The sequence below is a fragment of the Nannospalax galili genome, unplaced genomic scaffold (genome assembly GCF_000622305.1).
Source record: "Nannospalax galili isolate Female #2095 unplaced genomic scaffold, S.galili_v1.0 scaffold445, whole genome shotgun sequence".
Classification (NCBI taxonomy): Eukaryota; Metazoa; Chordata; class Mammalia; order Rodentia; family Spalacidae; genus Nannospalax; species Nannospalax galili.
The window spans coordinates 1,049,540-1,065,989 of record NW_008354184.1 but is presented as its reverse complement, the minus strand read 5'-3'; the positions used below and the strand labels follow the sequence as shown (position 1 = coordinate 1,065,989).

Below are 16,450 nucleotides of genomic sequence, written 5' to 3'. Positions count from 1 at the left end.
CCAGCCTTCAGAGTACCCAAAGGAAGCATCTCCCTGCCACTCACATGTTTTTCTTTCTCTTTGTTTTTGGCCTCTAGAGATATTTTCTTCTCTTTTACTATCATGGAAACTTGAGTATTAAATACTTATCTAATGTCTCTAATATTGTGTAACATGATAGAAGGTTTCATCCATCATTCCCTAGGGTATGCTTTGCCCTCTGGGTAAATTTTGGGAGCTCCCTACACCCTGCTTCCTCACCTGGCAGATGTGGCTAATCATCCCAAACCTCGGGCCTCACTTTACCCAGCTCTTCATTGTTATGGAAGCCATGAGCTTAGGGAAGGAGGGAGCCAAGGGGCTGGCACTGTCCCCTGGAATTTTCCAGTGTTCTCTAGAACAAAGCACCCAAATCCCTGGTAGTCTTCACAGGATGGCTGGTGTCCAGTCATCTCAGAGCTGCAGTGTACCATAGACAGACTTCAATAGCTTTCTTCAGCAGTGCCAGGATGGGAACTGGCTAAGCCTCAGATCAGTTTCCAAGGTGCCCCAAACTAAATGTGCCTGCCACTCCCTGAACTTTCCCCAGCCACCAGGTTCTTTCGTGTGTGTGTGTGTGTGTGTGTGTGTGTGTGTGTACACTCACAGATGCCATAGGTTGGCATTAGGTGTCTTTCTCTATCGCCATCTACCTAGCTGTTTGAGACAGGGTCTCTCATTGAACCTAGAGCTTGACAAAGATGAGGCTAGACTGACTGGCCAGCAAGCCCTAGGACTATCCCATCTCTACCTCCCCAGCTCAGGGATGACAGAAGCATGCCACCAATATGGCTTTTTATATGGGTCCTTGGGGTGGAACTCAGGTCTTCATGCTTGTATGACAAGCACTTTACCTATTCTCCTATCTCCCCTGCCACCTCCTCACCAGGTTCTTGGTCTGTGAGTAATGCCAACACCTACCTCTTGGTCTACACCTAACGCACCCACCTGTTTTTAGAGGTCCCCTCTAGAAAACTCTAAAAGCACAGAGCATCAAATTCCAAATATCCCCAAATTCCTGACTCTGGCCACTTCCTGTTGTCCACATTGCCTCAGGAGGTGTCCAAGCCTCATCCTCCCTCACAGAAGTCATCTCAAATCTACACTGGAGTGACCTTTGTCTCCCTCCCCAGGATTCTTCTGGCTTCATGGCTTCCCTTACAGATACAGAAGTCTGGAGGTCAGGCCTCAGCCCCTGCCCTGCCACTTCCTTTGTGACATACCACCATGGTGCAGGTGTCCTTGTTCTCTGCCTCTGCAGGCTACCAGGCCTTTTAAAGTGTGTCCTCTCAGAAGCTGGCAGCTGGACCAAAGAGGGCACAGAATTGGCTCATAGGCTCCTTATCTGGCCCAGGAAGAAGCCTCAACATTTTAATACAGCCTTTCTGACCACCCTCTATACACACACCTCAACGAGGACTGAAAAACCATTAAAATTTCAGCCTTTTAAAACAACAAAGTAGGTCTGCAAAAATGGTCATTCTCACCCAGTGTGGTAGCACAAGTCTTTGATCCCAGCACTCGGGTGGCAGAGGCAGGCTGATCTCTGTGAGATCAAGGCCAGCCTGGTCTACATAGTAAGTTCCAGGCCAGATGGGACAACAGAGAGACCCTGTCTCTTAAAAAAAAAAAAAAGTCAACCAAGAAAAAAATGGCAATTCTCTCACACCAACTTTTACTCTTCTTCTTGCCCCAAGCCTGAGTTTCACCCTATCACTGACTCCTGGGATGAAGCCATGAACTAGGGGAACAGGGTATAGGGACCACCAGCTGGGCACTGCCCACCTACTGCATGGAAGATGGACATCAAGCTCTCAAGCAGTATTGCTCTTAGTCCATGAAGCTGGGTCCCACCATGAAGCTTTGGCTCCCCAAGAAATGCTTGGGTCACACTCCTTAACCCCCAGCCAATATACAGCCATAGCTGCTTAGTAGTGGCAGGACTTGTGATAAAGGACAATAGTGACTATGCACCTGCCTTGGAAAGGCAACCTCTATGGCCTCAATCCATGCCACATGGGACTTGGTACAAACAGATGGGCTAGGGCTGTCGCCCACAGGTGGGTGACTTTGGGCAAATGAATTAATTGGTCCTTTCACCGGCCCATGACATCTGCTCATAACTCACAGGCCTGGTTTTGGTAAGGGTTTCAGGCTAAGGCAACTCATGAGATTTACAAAATAATTGCAGCTAGGCATGGTGGCACATGCCTGTGATTCCAGCACTTGGGAGGTAAAGGCAGGAGGACCAGGAGACCTAGTCTTCAAAAAATAAGACAAAACAAAACTTCACCAGAGTGAGGGCTTTCTGGGAGCTGAAGAGCAAGGTAGGTGCTCAAGATGAGGTGGTTAGGTGTCACTGACAGAGCAGGTGCCGTGGAGGAATGGCACGGGCTCTGATTGAACTGCTTCACAATGTACCTGCCGGAGCACCTGTGAGGCCCTCTCCTCCTGCTCACTCACCCTGCTTCTATAGCTCTCCTATCCATGGCCAGTCTTGGGCAGGAACCCCCTTCTGTCGGCCTGTCTAACTTCATGCCAGGGCCAGTGGCAGTGCCAAGAGAGATGGATACATGGGAAGCCCAGGTCTCTCAGCTGTTCCAGAACCTTACTGTCCTGTTAGTTAAGGACAGGGGTTGGTGACAGAGATGAAGGATGTTCCAACAATGTACCAGGTGGGTGATTTGAGCTGCCAGCAGAAGGGAGAAGACCACCTGTTCTGATGGAGGGGGGATGGAAGAGACTACAGGTTAATGCCAGAAGCATCCAGGAGAGGGCCTGGAAGTCAGGTGGAAGGGGGTCACTTGGGCAGTGGGAGCAGTCTCCAAGGGCATATGTTAGGGTAGGATGACAGGAGGTGGAGAGGGCATGCCTTGAAGGCTGAGGGCTTGGGATAAGTCCCTGGCAGTTTGAAGAGAGGTCTCCAGACCCTTGTTGGGACGCAGGCAAGAATGTAGATTGGCAGACCAGAGACAAGGCGCTGCTAAAGGGGACGGGTTCAGGAACACTGAGGGTGCATGGTAGGGAGGCATGTGAGAGACTGGATATGGAGATATCATGATACTGGAACGGGGTAGAGGAGAACGGAGTGACATTTGCCAGCAGGTGTCCATGGAATGTACTGGATGGAGACTACAGGTGGGTTGCAGCTTGCCGAGGACAGTGCCAAAATGTCCTCAGGGCTGGCTCATAGCAGCCAGAACAAATGTGAGAGATCCCCACTGTCTGACCACATGGTGCCAAACTGTGGGAACCAGCAGCAAGGGCAGCTGTGTCCCCACTGGCCTGTGTGCTCCTGGGCTCTAGGGTGACAGCCCCATGGACCCCTTCCTCTCTGTAAGTGCTAGCCCTCAGCCCTCCACTCTGGCCATGTACCCACATACCAGTCAAGATCCAAGCTTCCAAGAGCAGCCAGACCTCTGTTCCTGGCCAAGGTACCCTGCAGACCTGATGCTCACTTTGGTGCGGGGGTAGGAGGGTTTGCATGGTTGAGTTGGCTTGGTGCTGAGAGGGACAGGGCTTCTCTCTCCTCACAGATTTCAGAAGTGTGGGTCTGATGCTTTCTTATTTTAATTTTTTAAAGATGTTTTTAGTTTGGTCTTTTTGAGACAGGGTCTCCCAGTAGCCCCCAGCTAGCCTGGAATTCACTGTGTAGACCAGGCTGGCCTTGAACTCACAGAGATCCACCTGCCTCTGCCTCCTGAGTGTTGGGATTAAAGGCATGCACCACCATGCCTGGCTAATTTTTTGAAGATTTTAAAATTATGTGTGTATGTGTATATCCATGTGTGGGTATGTGCAAATGCCTTTGGAAGCCTGAAGCATTGGATCCCTGGTGCTGGAGCTGCAGGCAGTTGTGAGCCTCCCGATGGATGTTAGGAATGGAACTATAATCCTCTAGAGCAGGATGCACTCTTAACCACTGAGCCAGTCCCCAGAATTTAAAATTGTAATTCTGTGTATATGATGTATGCATCTGGATATGAGTCCCAGGTTGTGAGTGTAAAGGTCAGAGGACAACTTATGGAGTCAGTTCTCGCCTTTCACTTTTACATGGGTTCTGGGGATTGAACCCAGGTCACTGAGTTGGTACTGTAAGTACCTTTATCTGTTCATCCATCCTGCTGACCTAGAGTGGCCTGGATCTGATGCTTTCTGAAGACCATGGTGGAGAGCCTGGCATGGTGCCTCACAGCTATACAGCTATAATCCCAGCTCAGGAGCTGGAGGCAAGAGGATTGCTGAGTCTGAGGCCAGCCTGGGCTACAGGCTGAGACAGATTCAAAGAAAGAAAAAAACACAGTAGGAATTGGAAGAAAAGAGGCAGACACACCCCAGCTGAGAGGCTGGGATTAACTTCGGAATGTGACAATTTATTTGGGGGTGAAAGAGGCTTCACTCCCCTTTCCTGGCATTGATACAATCTGAAGAGCAGCAGAACAGAACGCATGAGAAGAGTCATCAGCACAAGCCCACCCTTCCCGGCCCAGAATCCACCAAACCCGGAACAGCAGGACTGAACCCACATCCAAAAGAAGCTATCTTTCCCACTGGAAGTCCTCCCCAAGAGGAGCAGGGTGGACTGGAGGGTCCCAACCCCTCGTCCATGTCCTGTTGTCCTTACTACAGTCCCACCTTTAACCACTGGAGGCAAAGTTTAGCCAGCTGGGAGCTGGATGGTTGAACCACAAAGGCAACGACACTTCATTTTTAAAATGTGAGAAAAAAGAGACAGTGCCCCTCCCCAAATATAGAGCTATATACGTATATTTTATATATATATAGAATCCATTCGTGCACAATTCATTAAACGAGCTTTTTAAAAATTAAAAAAATTATAAGATACATATTTCTTTAGGCCTTTGTGTTTTAAGTTAAAACCAACAAAAAAAGATGTCTGCAACGCCCTTGGCACAGGTATGCCCAACACTTGACTCCTTCCACATGGCCCCTTTAGATCGTCAGTTCCCACCGCCTAGCTGATGCTCTGCATACAGTTGGCGCTCAACAGAGTGGAGTCCTGACTCCTTTAAGGATGGAGGGACCTGTAGGCTGGGAAGTGGGGTCCTCAGCCTCTACCTAACTAGGTGCCTACTCTTGCTGCTTGGTGACTCAGCAAGAGGGGAGCCTGGGAATCCCATTCGAGGCTTTCTGAATCCCGAAGGGAAGCAGACACAAAATTTAAAAAACAAAACAAAAAAACTTCAACTTCCTCTTACCTTTTAAAAAGTGATTCCTTGAACCATACAACCCCCAAAGAGGCCACCTTGGGCTAGTGCATGGGAACCCGAGGGTGGATCTGACCAGGACGGGCTCCACCATTCAGTGAAGTGCAAAAACAAAAACAACAAAACAGAAAAACAGAAAAGTGAGCAAATGGGTGTGTGTGTGTTCCTCTCAGGTCCCAAGAGGTCAGAAAGCCTGGTCTAAGCCCAGACTCCTTGACTGACCCAGTTTCTCCTGGGGCTTACTCTCCAGCCTATGCAATCAGCCAAGGCTGCCAGGTCAGGAATCAGCCCCAAGGTCCCCACATGTCCCCCCAAAGGCCAGGACAGCCTGGGCTCTCAATCTACCATATCACCCCAGTAAAACCACTCAGCCTCTTTTAAACTAGGGCTATGCCTGCCTCCCACTCTACCCTGTCCCACTGAGGCCAGGGAGTGATCATCACCTCTTCCCAGACCAGAGGAAGGAGGTTCATTTTGCCCCTGAAGGGGCTATGGGGGTCTGGAGGCCCCAGAGTGCTCTGTGCTGAGGCCTTGCTACCCAGTCCAGCCCTTCCATAGAGGGGTAGACTGAGGTCAGAGCGAAAAAACGAGACAGGAACAGGTCCCAACCTTCCATCTGAAACCCGAGACGCTGGTCCTTGCTGGTCTCCTGACAAGTGGGTGGAGAGGGGTGCACTTAAGGGACATGACCAGTGCCCACCCAATATCAAACAAAGGGGGTCATTTCACATACAAAAATAAAGCAAACCAGACTGCAACTTCTGCTTGGTAATTAGGCAAATGAAAAGCAGCAAGGGTGGAGGAGGGGCCTGTAGGAGGCTGAGCATATGGGGCTGTGTGTGGAGGGGGGAGGTCAGGGGCCTCAGGGTCCCCACTATGGACTGCCCAGGAAAGGGAAGACCCTTCTGCTCACTGGCAATCTCACGCCTTCCTGTGTCCCTGTGCCTAGAAGCCTTGTGCATGAGGACAGAGGCATGCACTGAGGGGCAGCAACAGTACCCCTATCAGTCCTTTCTGAATCCTCCATCCCTTCTCCCACCAGGGAAATTTAAGGGTGTCTAAGTCTTCGGGGGTGGGGGTGGGGCTGCTGCTAGAAACCACGTGACCCAACAAGCTTACAAAGAAATACACATGTACAAGAGGCCAAGCTACCCCATCACCAGCCTTCCTGGGAAAAATCACCAATAGTGAGCCGTGGTCCCTGCAGAGCCCCACTATCGCCAAAGCTTAGTCCCTTAGTCCCTTGCCTGACCCGCTGAGCTTCCAGTTAGCTCCCTTGGGACTCGCTATTTTATTTCCCTTTGAACAAAGACTGGAGTGGAAGTCTGGGTCTAGGTCAGTAGGAAGGATTTACCCTGTCTGGGGCCAAAGAAGGAGGGTAGCAGGTGGCCAGGCCACATCTGTGGCACCCTCTCTCCCAGGGGACCCCCAGCCAGCGTAGCCTCCACTTCCCCCTAACATTGCCGCCTCACCTGTGCAATTGCTGCATTACTATGTTCTCTTTAAATATCTTTCTCTCCACACTCTTAGGATCCCCACAGTATTTTTTTCTATTTTTCTTTCTTGTTTTTTTTTTCTTTTTTTTCCTTTTTAAGTCTGGGGCCAAAGAAGGAGGGTAGCAGGTGCCCAGGCCACATCTGTGGCACCCTCTCTCCCAGGGGACCCCCAGCCAGCGTAGCCTCCACTTCCCCCTAACATTGCCGCCTCACCTGTGCAATTGCTGCATTACTATGTTCTCTTTAAATATCTTTCTCTCCCCCCTCTTAGGATCCCCACAGTATTTTTTTCTATTTTTCTTCTTTTTTTTTTTTTCTTTTTTTTCCTTTTTAAATTTTTTTTTTTTTTTTTTGCAAAACTAATTCTTTCACTTTCCTGTCATAAAATCACCTCTGAAAACACAACTTCTTTACAAAAAAGTCACAAATGACACAGACTCTCAGGAAAACACATTTCTATGGTCTCTGGAAACACCTGTAACTGGCTCCCAGGTGGTGGCTCACCTGGGGAGGGGGGAGGGGGAAATCACCTCTGGGGGCAGAGGAGAAATACCAGCCCTTATTTGGGGGAAAAGCCAATTGGCACTTGGACGGTATCAGAGCCAACACAAAGGGCAAAGTGGGACCAGGACTGTGGCCCCTCAAACCCTGTGCGGACCCGTTTTATACCCTGGGGCAAAGAGGGCTGAGGCTGTTCAGTAGTCCCTGGTAGGGCGATCTGGAGAAAGAGCACCTTCCCCTAAGGACCAAAGTGCTTGCTCTCTGATCTGGTAGGTTCCTGTTTAGCTTGTCTTTCACCACACTTCTGAGGGAGGTACCAAGAACCACTCTCACCAGAAGCTAGCTTAAGCCACACACAGGAACAGGCCACTCAACGCCCAAGTGACTCCCAGGCAGTGGCCAAGGGCAGGTCAGTGGGGCCCCTAGTGCTGTGTGGAGACAGGCATCCTTCCTCTCCTGAACATGAGCCCTGCTGTGTCTCTCCCTTCTGGCCTGGGGCTTTGGTCTCTGCCACTGGCATGAATGCCTTGGTTCTGTGGCAGCAGAGGGCAACAGAAGCTGTCCAAGGCCTCCCTCTGCTTCAGACAGGCTAAGCTCTTAGGAAGCCTCAGCAGTTAGAAGCAAATGAGGAGTGGGAGAAACCGCAGACCCCTGGGAGATCCCTAGGCCTACTCTTTCCTTGACAGACAAGAGACTGGAGCTGGTTTCCCCATCTCTACCATGCCACATCTGCAGCCAAAACCTGACTATCAGGCTGACCACCCCAAGAAGGTTGCCTGTGGGCTCCATGCCCCCAGCAACCTGGGCTAGGAAGAAGAGGCCAGTGGCTTCCACAGCAAACCACACAGACTTGACTGTGTGGGGCCTGCCTAAGGCAAGGGGAGGCCAGGCCCACAGGGACCCTGTTCTGAGGAATGGTAAAGGGTGTTGCAGGAAAGCCTGAGGCCCTACACCCAGCACACACATGGATCCACATAAGAACACGCCAAGGGACACAAGCAGCCAAGGGGCAGATGCACAAATGCACAACCAGAAGTTTCCACGGCAGGTTCTTATAGCACCTTTGGTAGAGAACTGAAAGGGCTTGTAGATGCCCAGAAGCTGGGGCAAGGTGCCATGTCTGCCAGCCCCTTCACCTTCAAAGGGGATTTTGGAAAGAGACCCAGTGTGTAGGGTACAAGGGGATCTGCCTGGGCCTGGTCCAGTAGTAGATAAGCAGGGAAGGGGACCTCTGGCCCAGCTGCTGCCACCCTCGAGGTGGGGAGGGCCCATTTTGGGCTCATCCGTCATCATCACCCAATCCCAGGTGGCACCAAGAGACTGTGTCCACTCTAGGTGGGGTCTCCTAGGGGTCCCCAAAGCTGCTGCTGCGATAGCACCGAGAGATCAGACACTGCACACTGAGCAAGAAGCAAGCTAGGAGAGGCAAGGTGGGATGTAGACAGGACAGGTAAACCCCAGGTTCTGGGGCTCCCCAGAAACTACCCAGTGGGTCCCTCCTGCACAGGCAGGGGTGGTGCCAAGAACAACAGGGCGCACTTCTTCGTTCCTGTGCCCCACCAGGGCCCTAACTGAATCCAGGACTGCCCAGCCCCATCCCTGGGTCAACACTGAGCCGTCTGAAACAAGCAAAGCACAGGCAGACAGGTCTGAGGGCGGGAAAGGGGTGGGAGCACAAGTGAGACTTCTGGAAGGAGGCCCCCCAAAGCCCCCCTCCTTGCAGGGGGAGTCCCTCATTTGCTCGCCCCACTGCCACCACCTCCCGCAGCACCTGCCACCCCAGCGGCCACCTTCTCGAAATCCTCAGGATTGCAGAATTCCTTGATGGTCACGGTCAGGAGGTTGCTGGTGACATCAGTGACGACGACATTGGAGCATGGTGACATCTCAGGGCGCCAGTCCCCAGCCTCCGACTCGGAGGAGGCGCCAGTAGGCTCCAGGGCCGTGTGCAACACCTGGCCCGCATCAGCAGTGGCATCAGGAGGTGCCCGCTTGCCGGTGGCGGCCGCCTCGGGAGGAATGGAGAGGTCGAGCACCTCTGGCTCACGCCAGTTGGGGGCAGATGGGCTCAGGGTCTCGGGGAGCAGCTTGGGCGGCGCATCTTCCGGGTCTGAGGACTGCGGTGTGGGTGAGGGGCAGCCAGAGGAGCTGGAGCTGCGCACATCATAGGGGCCCGCGGTGGAGGCCGCCAGGTGCAGCCCGGGCCCCTGGGGGGCCACGTCTGCCTTGCCAGCAGGAGGGGCCGACAAAGGAGCGGGCGGGGGCTTGTACAGCGCGAAGGCTCCGAACTTCATGTGGCGGATCTGGGTGCGCAGGATGCTCTCGCTGAACTTCTTGCTCTTGCCGATAACGCGGTTCCGAGAAGGGACTTTGGGGCGGGCGAGCGCCCCGGTGCCCGGCGCAGCGCTGCCTCCACCTGGGCCCTTGTCAATCACCTTCAGGTTCAGGATGATGCGGTTCCGCTTGGGCTCCCGGGGCTTCACCTTGCGATTGATGATGCGCACCGTCTCAGAGAAGGGGGAGATGGGCGGACGCAGGCCAGGGCTGCCCCCTTGCGGGTCTGGTCGCGGCAGGGGGCGGCGGGACATACGGTGGCAGCGGCGGATGTCTTTCTTGAGCCGATGCACCGCGGCACTTGAGTGCAGTTTGGGCGAGGAAGCGCTGGCGCTCGGCTTGACAGAGAAATGCACATCACTGATGCGGAGGGCCTCTGCCTGGGCCCGGGCCTGCGGGCAGAGGGGTGTGGCTGGGACCTCAGGGCTTCCTGCGGCCCCTGGACACCCCTGTGCCAGCCAGCCCTAAGCTCCATTAGCACATGATCAGGAGAGCACCCAAGAGAACCAGTAACTTATGACCCCGTCTTAGAAAGGGAAGGGATTAGGGATGGTCAGGTGCTTGCCTAGCATGAAGGAAGTCCTAGGTTCTATCCCAAATCTACATAAACCTGGTGTGGTGATGTATACCTGTAATCCCAGCACTCAGAAGGTGAAGCCAAGAGGTTCAAGGTTATATCCTCAGCTACATAGTATGGCTTGGGTTTATTTATATCTTATGTGTATGAGTGTTTAGTCTGCATATATGTAAGTTCACCGCCTGCATAAAATGCCTGTGGTCAGAAAAGTGAACCAGATCCCCTGAAACTGGAGTTAAGGACGGCTGTTAGCCACCACGTAGGTCCTGGGAATGGAATCTGGGTCCTCTCCAAGAGCAGACAGTGCTTGCTCTTAATAGCTGAGCCATCTCTCCAGCCCCTATATAGTATGTTTAAGGCTAGCCTGGGCTACATGAAAGGATGAGAGACAGAGAGAGAATGTCCAGGGGGTTGGTGAAACATCTGAGGCAGGAGTCAGGACCAATTCTTAAGGCTTGGTTATCTTACTACCACTATGAGGGGTGGTAGTGAGGTATGCGGGAGAGGTTCCTGCAGCTCCCAGGCCACCCTTGCTCTGATTTAGCACCAATAACAGGGGACCTGCACTAGGAGGGCAGCCTTGACTGAGCCCCTACTCAGTGAAGGATGGCAGCCAAGCCTGGAACTCTTCCAAAGACTAATTCTTGGTAACATGGAGGAGTGGCTCTTCCCTGCTCCCAACCTCCCAGCCCCACCTACCTTATTTGCACTCTCCCCAATGTCCCATATTCTCTTGCCTCTGACATGACCCATTTCCAGCTCCATCCACCCTGCCTCCTCAGGTGACCATCACCTCTAGAAAGGTCCTGGTCCCCCTGGACCTCTCCTTTCCACCCCAGCCCCTGCACTTGCCCTTCGCTTGTCTGTCCCATCTTAGCTCAGAGTAAATTCATGCCAGTGACCTCCAAAGCCTCCACCCAGGGCTAGAATTCAACTAGGATTTGGGTGGGAACAGGCCTACAGGTGGGACCTACCAATCCACCTTCTCTATGTGTCAATGGTCTGCAGCAGGTGAGAGCACTGAAAGCTCTGAAGCAGCTCAACAGCTACCTCATGGAAGCCCCAGCCTCAGCCCCAGCCCCAGCAGAGCCCTGATAGCCCAGGTTCCAGCCCACCCTACCCCTTGCCTGATGACTCAGAATGGAGAATAGACAGGGGCTCCCAAGGCCATAGAAGCTGTCCCCCATGGCCAACCCATGGAAGTCAAGGAGTCAATGCTGCTACCCAGGCCTACTCTGAACCACAGCCCCTCCAAGAGGTGCTGTTTTATTTCTTGGAGGATACAGGCATCAGGACACAGTTCAGGGAGAACAGCAGCCTAGAGGGGCAGACTGCAGCCCAGGCCCAGTAGTTCCAGAGGCTAGAGTGTGACAAGGGCTGGGGACAGAAAGTGCTGAAGGCCATGCCCTGGTGCTGTAAGAGGATACACAGTGGTTGGGGGCTCACAGCTATGGCTGGGGCCAGGGTAGGAGAGGACACCTGGTTAAGCTGTGACTGCCTCAATATAGCTGTGAGATGGTATGGATAGAGGGACAGTCTGTCTGGATCCCTAGGTAGGGATCTGTGTTTGGGGGGCTCTCTACCTCCAGCCCCAACAGACTAAATGTTTATACAGTACAAAAAGACAGCCTATATACCCCCTGATAAGACTACACTGCCACCCCCGTCAGGGGTCTCCTGCTCCCTGTGCATTGTCTTCTTTGTGGTCCTCACAAGCACACCTTACACCTTGGTTCTTTGCACCCAGGCTGGGCCCTCCAAAGGCTGCTTGTCAACACTCTCAATGGCCACTAGGTGGCAGCACACAGGCAGGTCCTGCTAGCACCTAGGGTAAGCTCTCTCCAACCTGGACTGGGCCCCTCACCTTTCTCAGTCTAAGACAGGGAAAAGTCCCCGCTTTCTTTGGCTTGGCAAGCAAGGCCATCCCCAGGGAGGCTTAGGCGATCCCCACTCTCCTCAGAAACTCTGCCATTCACTCTCTGCATCTTGCCTCAGCTCCCTGGCTTCTTCACTAGGTCTTACAGGGATCCAGTGGTGAAAGATGGTCCCTGGAGTAGAGATTATTCAAATGATAGACCTTCCCTCTCCTTACCTGTGCCATCCTAATGACCTATCACAATGTTCTCCGGTGATCAAACTTACAGAGCACCTGTTGACAGGGCTGGAGGTAGCCAGCACTCATAGCTAGCTACATTCACCTATGGTGCCAGGCTTCTGAGCAACCAGCAATGTCCTAAAAATGTGATTTCAAAACTTCCTATAAGAACACCCTCTACTTTATAACGTCTATGTATTATCCTATAAGAGATGTACTTCTATCCAGGTTGAGAATTCTTCAGTGACTTGGGTTTGCCTGGTGATTTAAAAATTCACCACAGGCAACACATTTCCTGCATTTGGCAGGGTGACAAGTGGCTCCAGGGTCTGATGTGTACTAGAGGCAACATCTAGATTCTACTGCTGGCTCTCTGTGATGGTGGGCAAATTATTGGCTTTTCTGTTCTCTTTACCTGGGTGTTAAGTGGGGATAGAGCTGCAACTTCAAAGGATCCCATACTGCTTAGAGTAGATCCCAGCAGAAAGTGCCAAGCGTAGTTTGCTACATTGCCACTTAGTGAGTCAGAGCAACAGGTCCAGCCCAAGCCATCTCTAGAGCCTCTCACAAATATCCCTCATTGCCCTGCAGTTTCCTGAGCTCTGGATTAAGGTGCAGCTCCATTCCCTGCCCTACCACCTCTACAGCCTTATTTCCTGTGTGTGTCCATCTTCACCCTGACATGCAACCCTCCCCCAGATGGAGAAAAAAAGGATGGAGCTAATCTGTGAAATGGGGATAGTGCCCCCCAATTCCATGGGGTTGTTGAGAAAATTAAAGGAAATAACTCATGCGGAGGACTCAGGTGCCCACAGGCAGCTCAGAAACTAGAACTTAAGAAAAACGGATTCTGGGAATCATGCTCAAGCTTATTACTCCTTTCGCCGCTAGAGGGCGCTCCAGCTGCGCGGGGAGGCCACCAGTCTTCCAGCTGCTCCGCCCACCCCTTCCTACCCGCCAGCATCAGGGTTAAGGTTTGCCCCGTGAATCCCCTAAGATGACCCGCGGGCGGGGGGCTGGGGTTACAAAAATACGGTATTCTGGAAGCCAATATTTTTCCCCACTTCTGCTGTAAATCCACAGCAAACCCTTAATCCCAGTCCTTCAGCTGGGGGGGGGGGCGGGGTGGAGGGACAGGTTCGCCCTGCCACCATTAAGCTTAGAGCTTTTTTTGGACAAACGGGAGATTCTGATATTCTGCATCGTACAATCTCTTCTCCAGAGTCCTCCCTGGCCTTCTGGCGCCAAATTTGATAGGAAGACGCCAAACCCAGACATCCTTAGCCCTTTAAGGAGAATAAGGTGTCTCCATAAGGCCCACCTGCAGCCTTGCCTCTCATGAACAACTCAGGTCATTTGTTTTCCCCTTCCCAGATTGTTCTTCCTCACCCAATAAAATAAATACCCACCAACTCTCCAAGATGGCCTCCTCTGAAGTTCTTCCCTCCCTTGCCAATACAAACAGGCTATGTTTCATCATGCCCCACCCCATCTTCATTTCCAATCTCCAGAAATATCAGGATTGGAGGTAAACAGAGTCTCGGGACCCAAAAGTTGGTTGTCCTGAGTGAGTGATTAAACTCGATTTGAAGTGATTTAAGGTCATATTCAAATTGGGCTCCCAAGTGAGGAGGGGAAATTAGTCTCAGAAGGGTGGCAGCTGGGGGGGGGGGTGGCAAAGAGGCAGGTGACTTGCCCATAAGGTCACTAGACCCAAGGCTCTAAGTCCCCAGTACAGACAGCCCAGTGTGCTCAAGACCAGGAGGTGAGGACAATCACGGGCAAAGAGCCTCTGGCCATCCCTTCCCATGGATGTCCCCCAACCTTGCCTCATTCACCCGCTTCCTGGTGCTCGGTAGACCTCCCCGCATCCCCCCAGTGCCTAGTTTCATCCTTGCCCATTACCCCACTCAAAGGCCCCCCTAGCTGGGGCTGGCTGCGGCCAGCTGCCAGGGGCTTGTCAGAGGCTCACAACCACCCCCTGCCCAGCTGGGGCCCCTCTGGAAAAGCCCGCCCGCCTGGGCAGCCGCTGATCTGTCCCTCCCTTGCAGGCTCGGTGCTGCGCCCTGGCTGGGGGCCCCCAGAGGGGGCTGCTGGGGCTGGGCCAGGTTACCTTCAGGAGAAAAGTTTTGGGTTTGGGTCCCCTCTTCTTGGGCCCATACAGCTCACGTTCTCTCTCCCTGCAGTCAAGAAACGCCAAAGATTAAAAAAAGAGTCCTTTCCCGGGCCCCATTCCCCGGCCCTCTCCGCCTCTCCCGCTTCCCTGTGCGGCACCCCTCCGCGTCTCGGCCAGCTTCCCCAACTCACTTCTGTTCGAAGGCCGCGATGAGCCGCGAGTCCAGGATGTTCTCCTCGGGCTCCCAAGTGCTGTACCTGCCGAGTCACGCATGCAGAAAATAAATGAAACCCGAGGGGCACAGGCACACCGCGAGGGCGCAAACACGCACCCCCCACCCCAAGGCCCCGGTGCCCGCCGCCTCCCCAGTGCCCACACCCCGACCCCGCGACACTCACTTGATCGCCCACCCCTTCCATTTCACCAGGTACTCGATGCGCCCCTGGAAAACAGAGGAAAAAATAGGGAGTGGGGGTGGGGAGGATGCGGGGACGCGAGGAGGGGGCGCGGGTGGCCGAGGGCGCCCAGCTAGTGGGACCTCTGCGTCCCGGGGGTCCGCGACCTCCGACCCGGCTTCAGGGAGCCCAGGCCGGCCCGGGGCGAGGGCTCACCTTGCGGATCCGCCGTTTGATGATGGATTCGGCTGCGAAGACCCGCTCGCCCACTGCAGACAGCTCCATCTTGCTCAGCGGCACCCACAACCCATAATACTCCCTGCTCCCGCGGCCGGTGCTGCACCGCTCGCGCACGCGCCACAGCACTCAGGCCCCGGGCGGGCTGGCGCGCGGCGGGGCGCGCGCTCGCGTTCCAGCTGCGGGCCGTCACGTGACCCTCCCGGCCTGCGCACCCGTTGCCAGGACCTCCCCCTCCCCCCGGGCTGTTGCTAGGGAAAGTGAGCACTCGCGGGGCGGGGGCGCGCTCTGGCTCTTAAAGGCGCCTCTCCTCTCCTCCTGCAGCCCTGGCGGGAGACCATGGATGCTTGGTTTCTGCCAAACAGGGTGAGGAGCAATGCAGTCTTACATTGTCCCCCTTCATTCTACAGGCTCCGGATCGCTGCCACCTTTTCCCCTCCTTGTGACCACCCCATGCAAGCCTTTCCAGGCCGCACACACACAGAGAGGTGCGATGACTACCCCCCCACCCCGAGTCAGCCGTCGTGCATAGACGTTTGCAAACAGTTAAATATGATACAGCAGAAATGCATTCGCTGTAGCTTTGCCAGACCTTGCAGGGATTTCTTTAAAGCATCACCCCCACTCTTATCCATTATTTATGTATTCGTGGGAGTGTGGTTTTGTAACCAGTTCAGATGAGTTAAAACAAAAAACACCACCGCAGGAAAAGTGGCGGAGGTGATCCACGTCTGCGACCGTGGCCTTGAGCAGCACCTGCATGAAGACCTGGGCTAGAGCCCTGTGTCAATACAGAGATGAGCTAGAGGCTGCAGGCGAGGACGGCCCCACACCCCGAATTGAGTCTAAAATGGGTCATCCTTGGGTCACTAAGCAGAACCCGCCCTCGTGGTCAGATCTATGTTTTCTGATTCCCAGGCCTCAGGCCACGTAGTGCCCTGCAGCCCGCAGCTCAGTGATAGTTCTGCCATTGCTCTTGGGGAGACCAGACCCTGCTTCCCATCTGGGGAGGGGCAGCACAATTTGAAACGGTCCCCCAAAGACACAACACATAGGCACGCTACATGAAATCTTCCATTTTTTGTGTTTTGAAATTATTTAAACCTTATTTTCCATTAGGCCAATGATCTTGTTCTTTGCAAAGCAAAAACATTTTTAAAAAACAGATGAGGAAGCAAAAAACAACTGTAATCTTCATAAAACTATTGTCACCAACTTCAGGTTCCTCTGCCCCAATTCACTGCCTAAACTCATGCCTGCATGAATATGCATACACACACACACACACACACACACACACACTCAGTGCAGGTGTACATATCCTATATATTTACATTTTTTAAGGAAGCAGGGCCTTATTATTTACACTGCTCTGGAATTGCTTTCTCCCTTGGTGATACTGATTGGACAGTAATATGTGTGGCTGGGAAGGGGTGGGGGATGGGGATTTTTA

At 53.3% G+C, this 16,450-nt stretch overlaps 1 protein-coding gene across 2 annotated transcripts; it reads right to left on the bottom strand.

Moving 5' to 3' along the window:
• Positions 1-7,059: 7,059 nt before the first annotated feature.
• Cbx6 (chromobox 6) lies at positions 7,060-15,159 on the bottom strand. 2 transcript variants are annotated; one of them, XM_008851240.2, is made up of 5 exons: positions 14,977-15,159; positions 14,764-14,807; positions 14,557-14,622; positions 14,363-14,429; positions 7,060-9,915 (listed from the first exon to the last, which is right to left on the bottom strand). In XM_008851240.2, exons 1-5 carry the CDS (start codon positions 15,043-15,045, stop codon positions 8,977-8,979), a joined length of 1,185 nt encoding a protein of 394 aa, XP_008849462.1. In that variant the 5' UTR covers positions 15,046-15,159; the 3' UTR covers positions 7,060-8,976. The 2 variants fall into 2 exon arrangements, with proteins under 2 accessions (XP_008849462.1, XP_008849461.1); XM_008851239.2 differs by having other exon boundaries at positions 7,060-9,969; positions 14,977-15,157.
• Positions 15,160-16,450: the final 1,291 nt, after the last annotated feature.

What these genes read in the sequence shown, in the direction of transcription:
- Cbx6 (XM_008851239.2), bottom strand. Translation starts at nt 15,045, where the DNA reads ATGGAGCTGTCTGCAGTGGGCGAGCGGGTCTTCGCAGCCGAATCCATC. An exon ending in ATCGCGGCCTTCGAACAGAA is followed by an intron (nt 14,430 to 14,556) that starts GTGAGTTGGGGA and finishes TCTTGACTGCAG; the next exon opens with GGAGAGAGAACGTGAGCTGT. An exon ending in CCAAAACTTTTCTCCTGAAG is followed by an intron (nt 9,970 to 14,362) that starts GTAACCTGGCCC and finishes CTCTGCCCGCAG; the next exon opens with GCCCGGGCCCAGGCAGAGGC.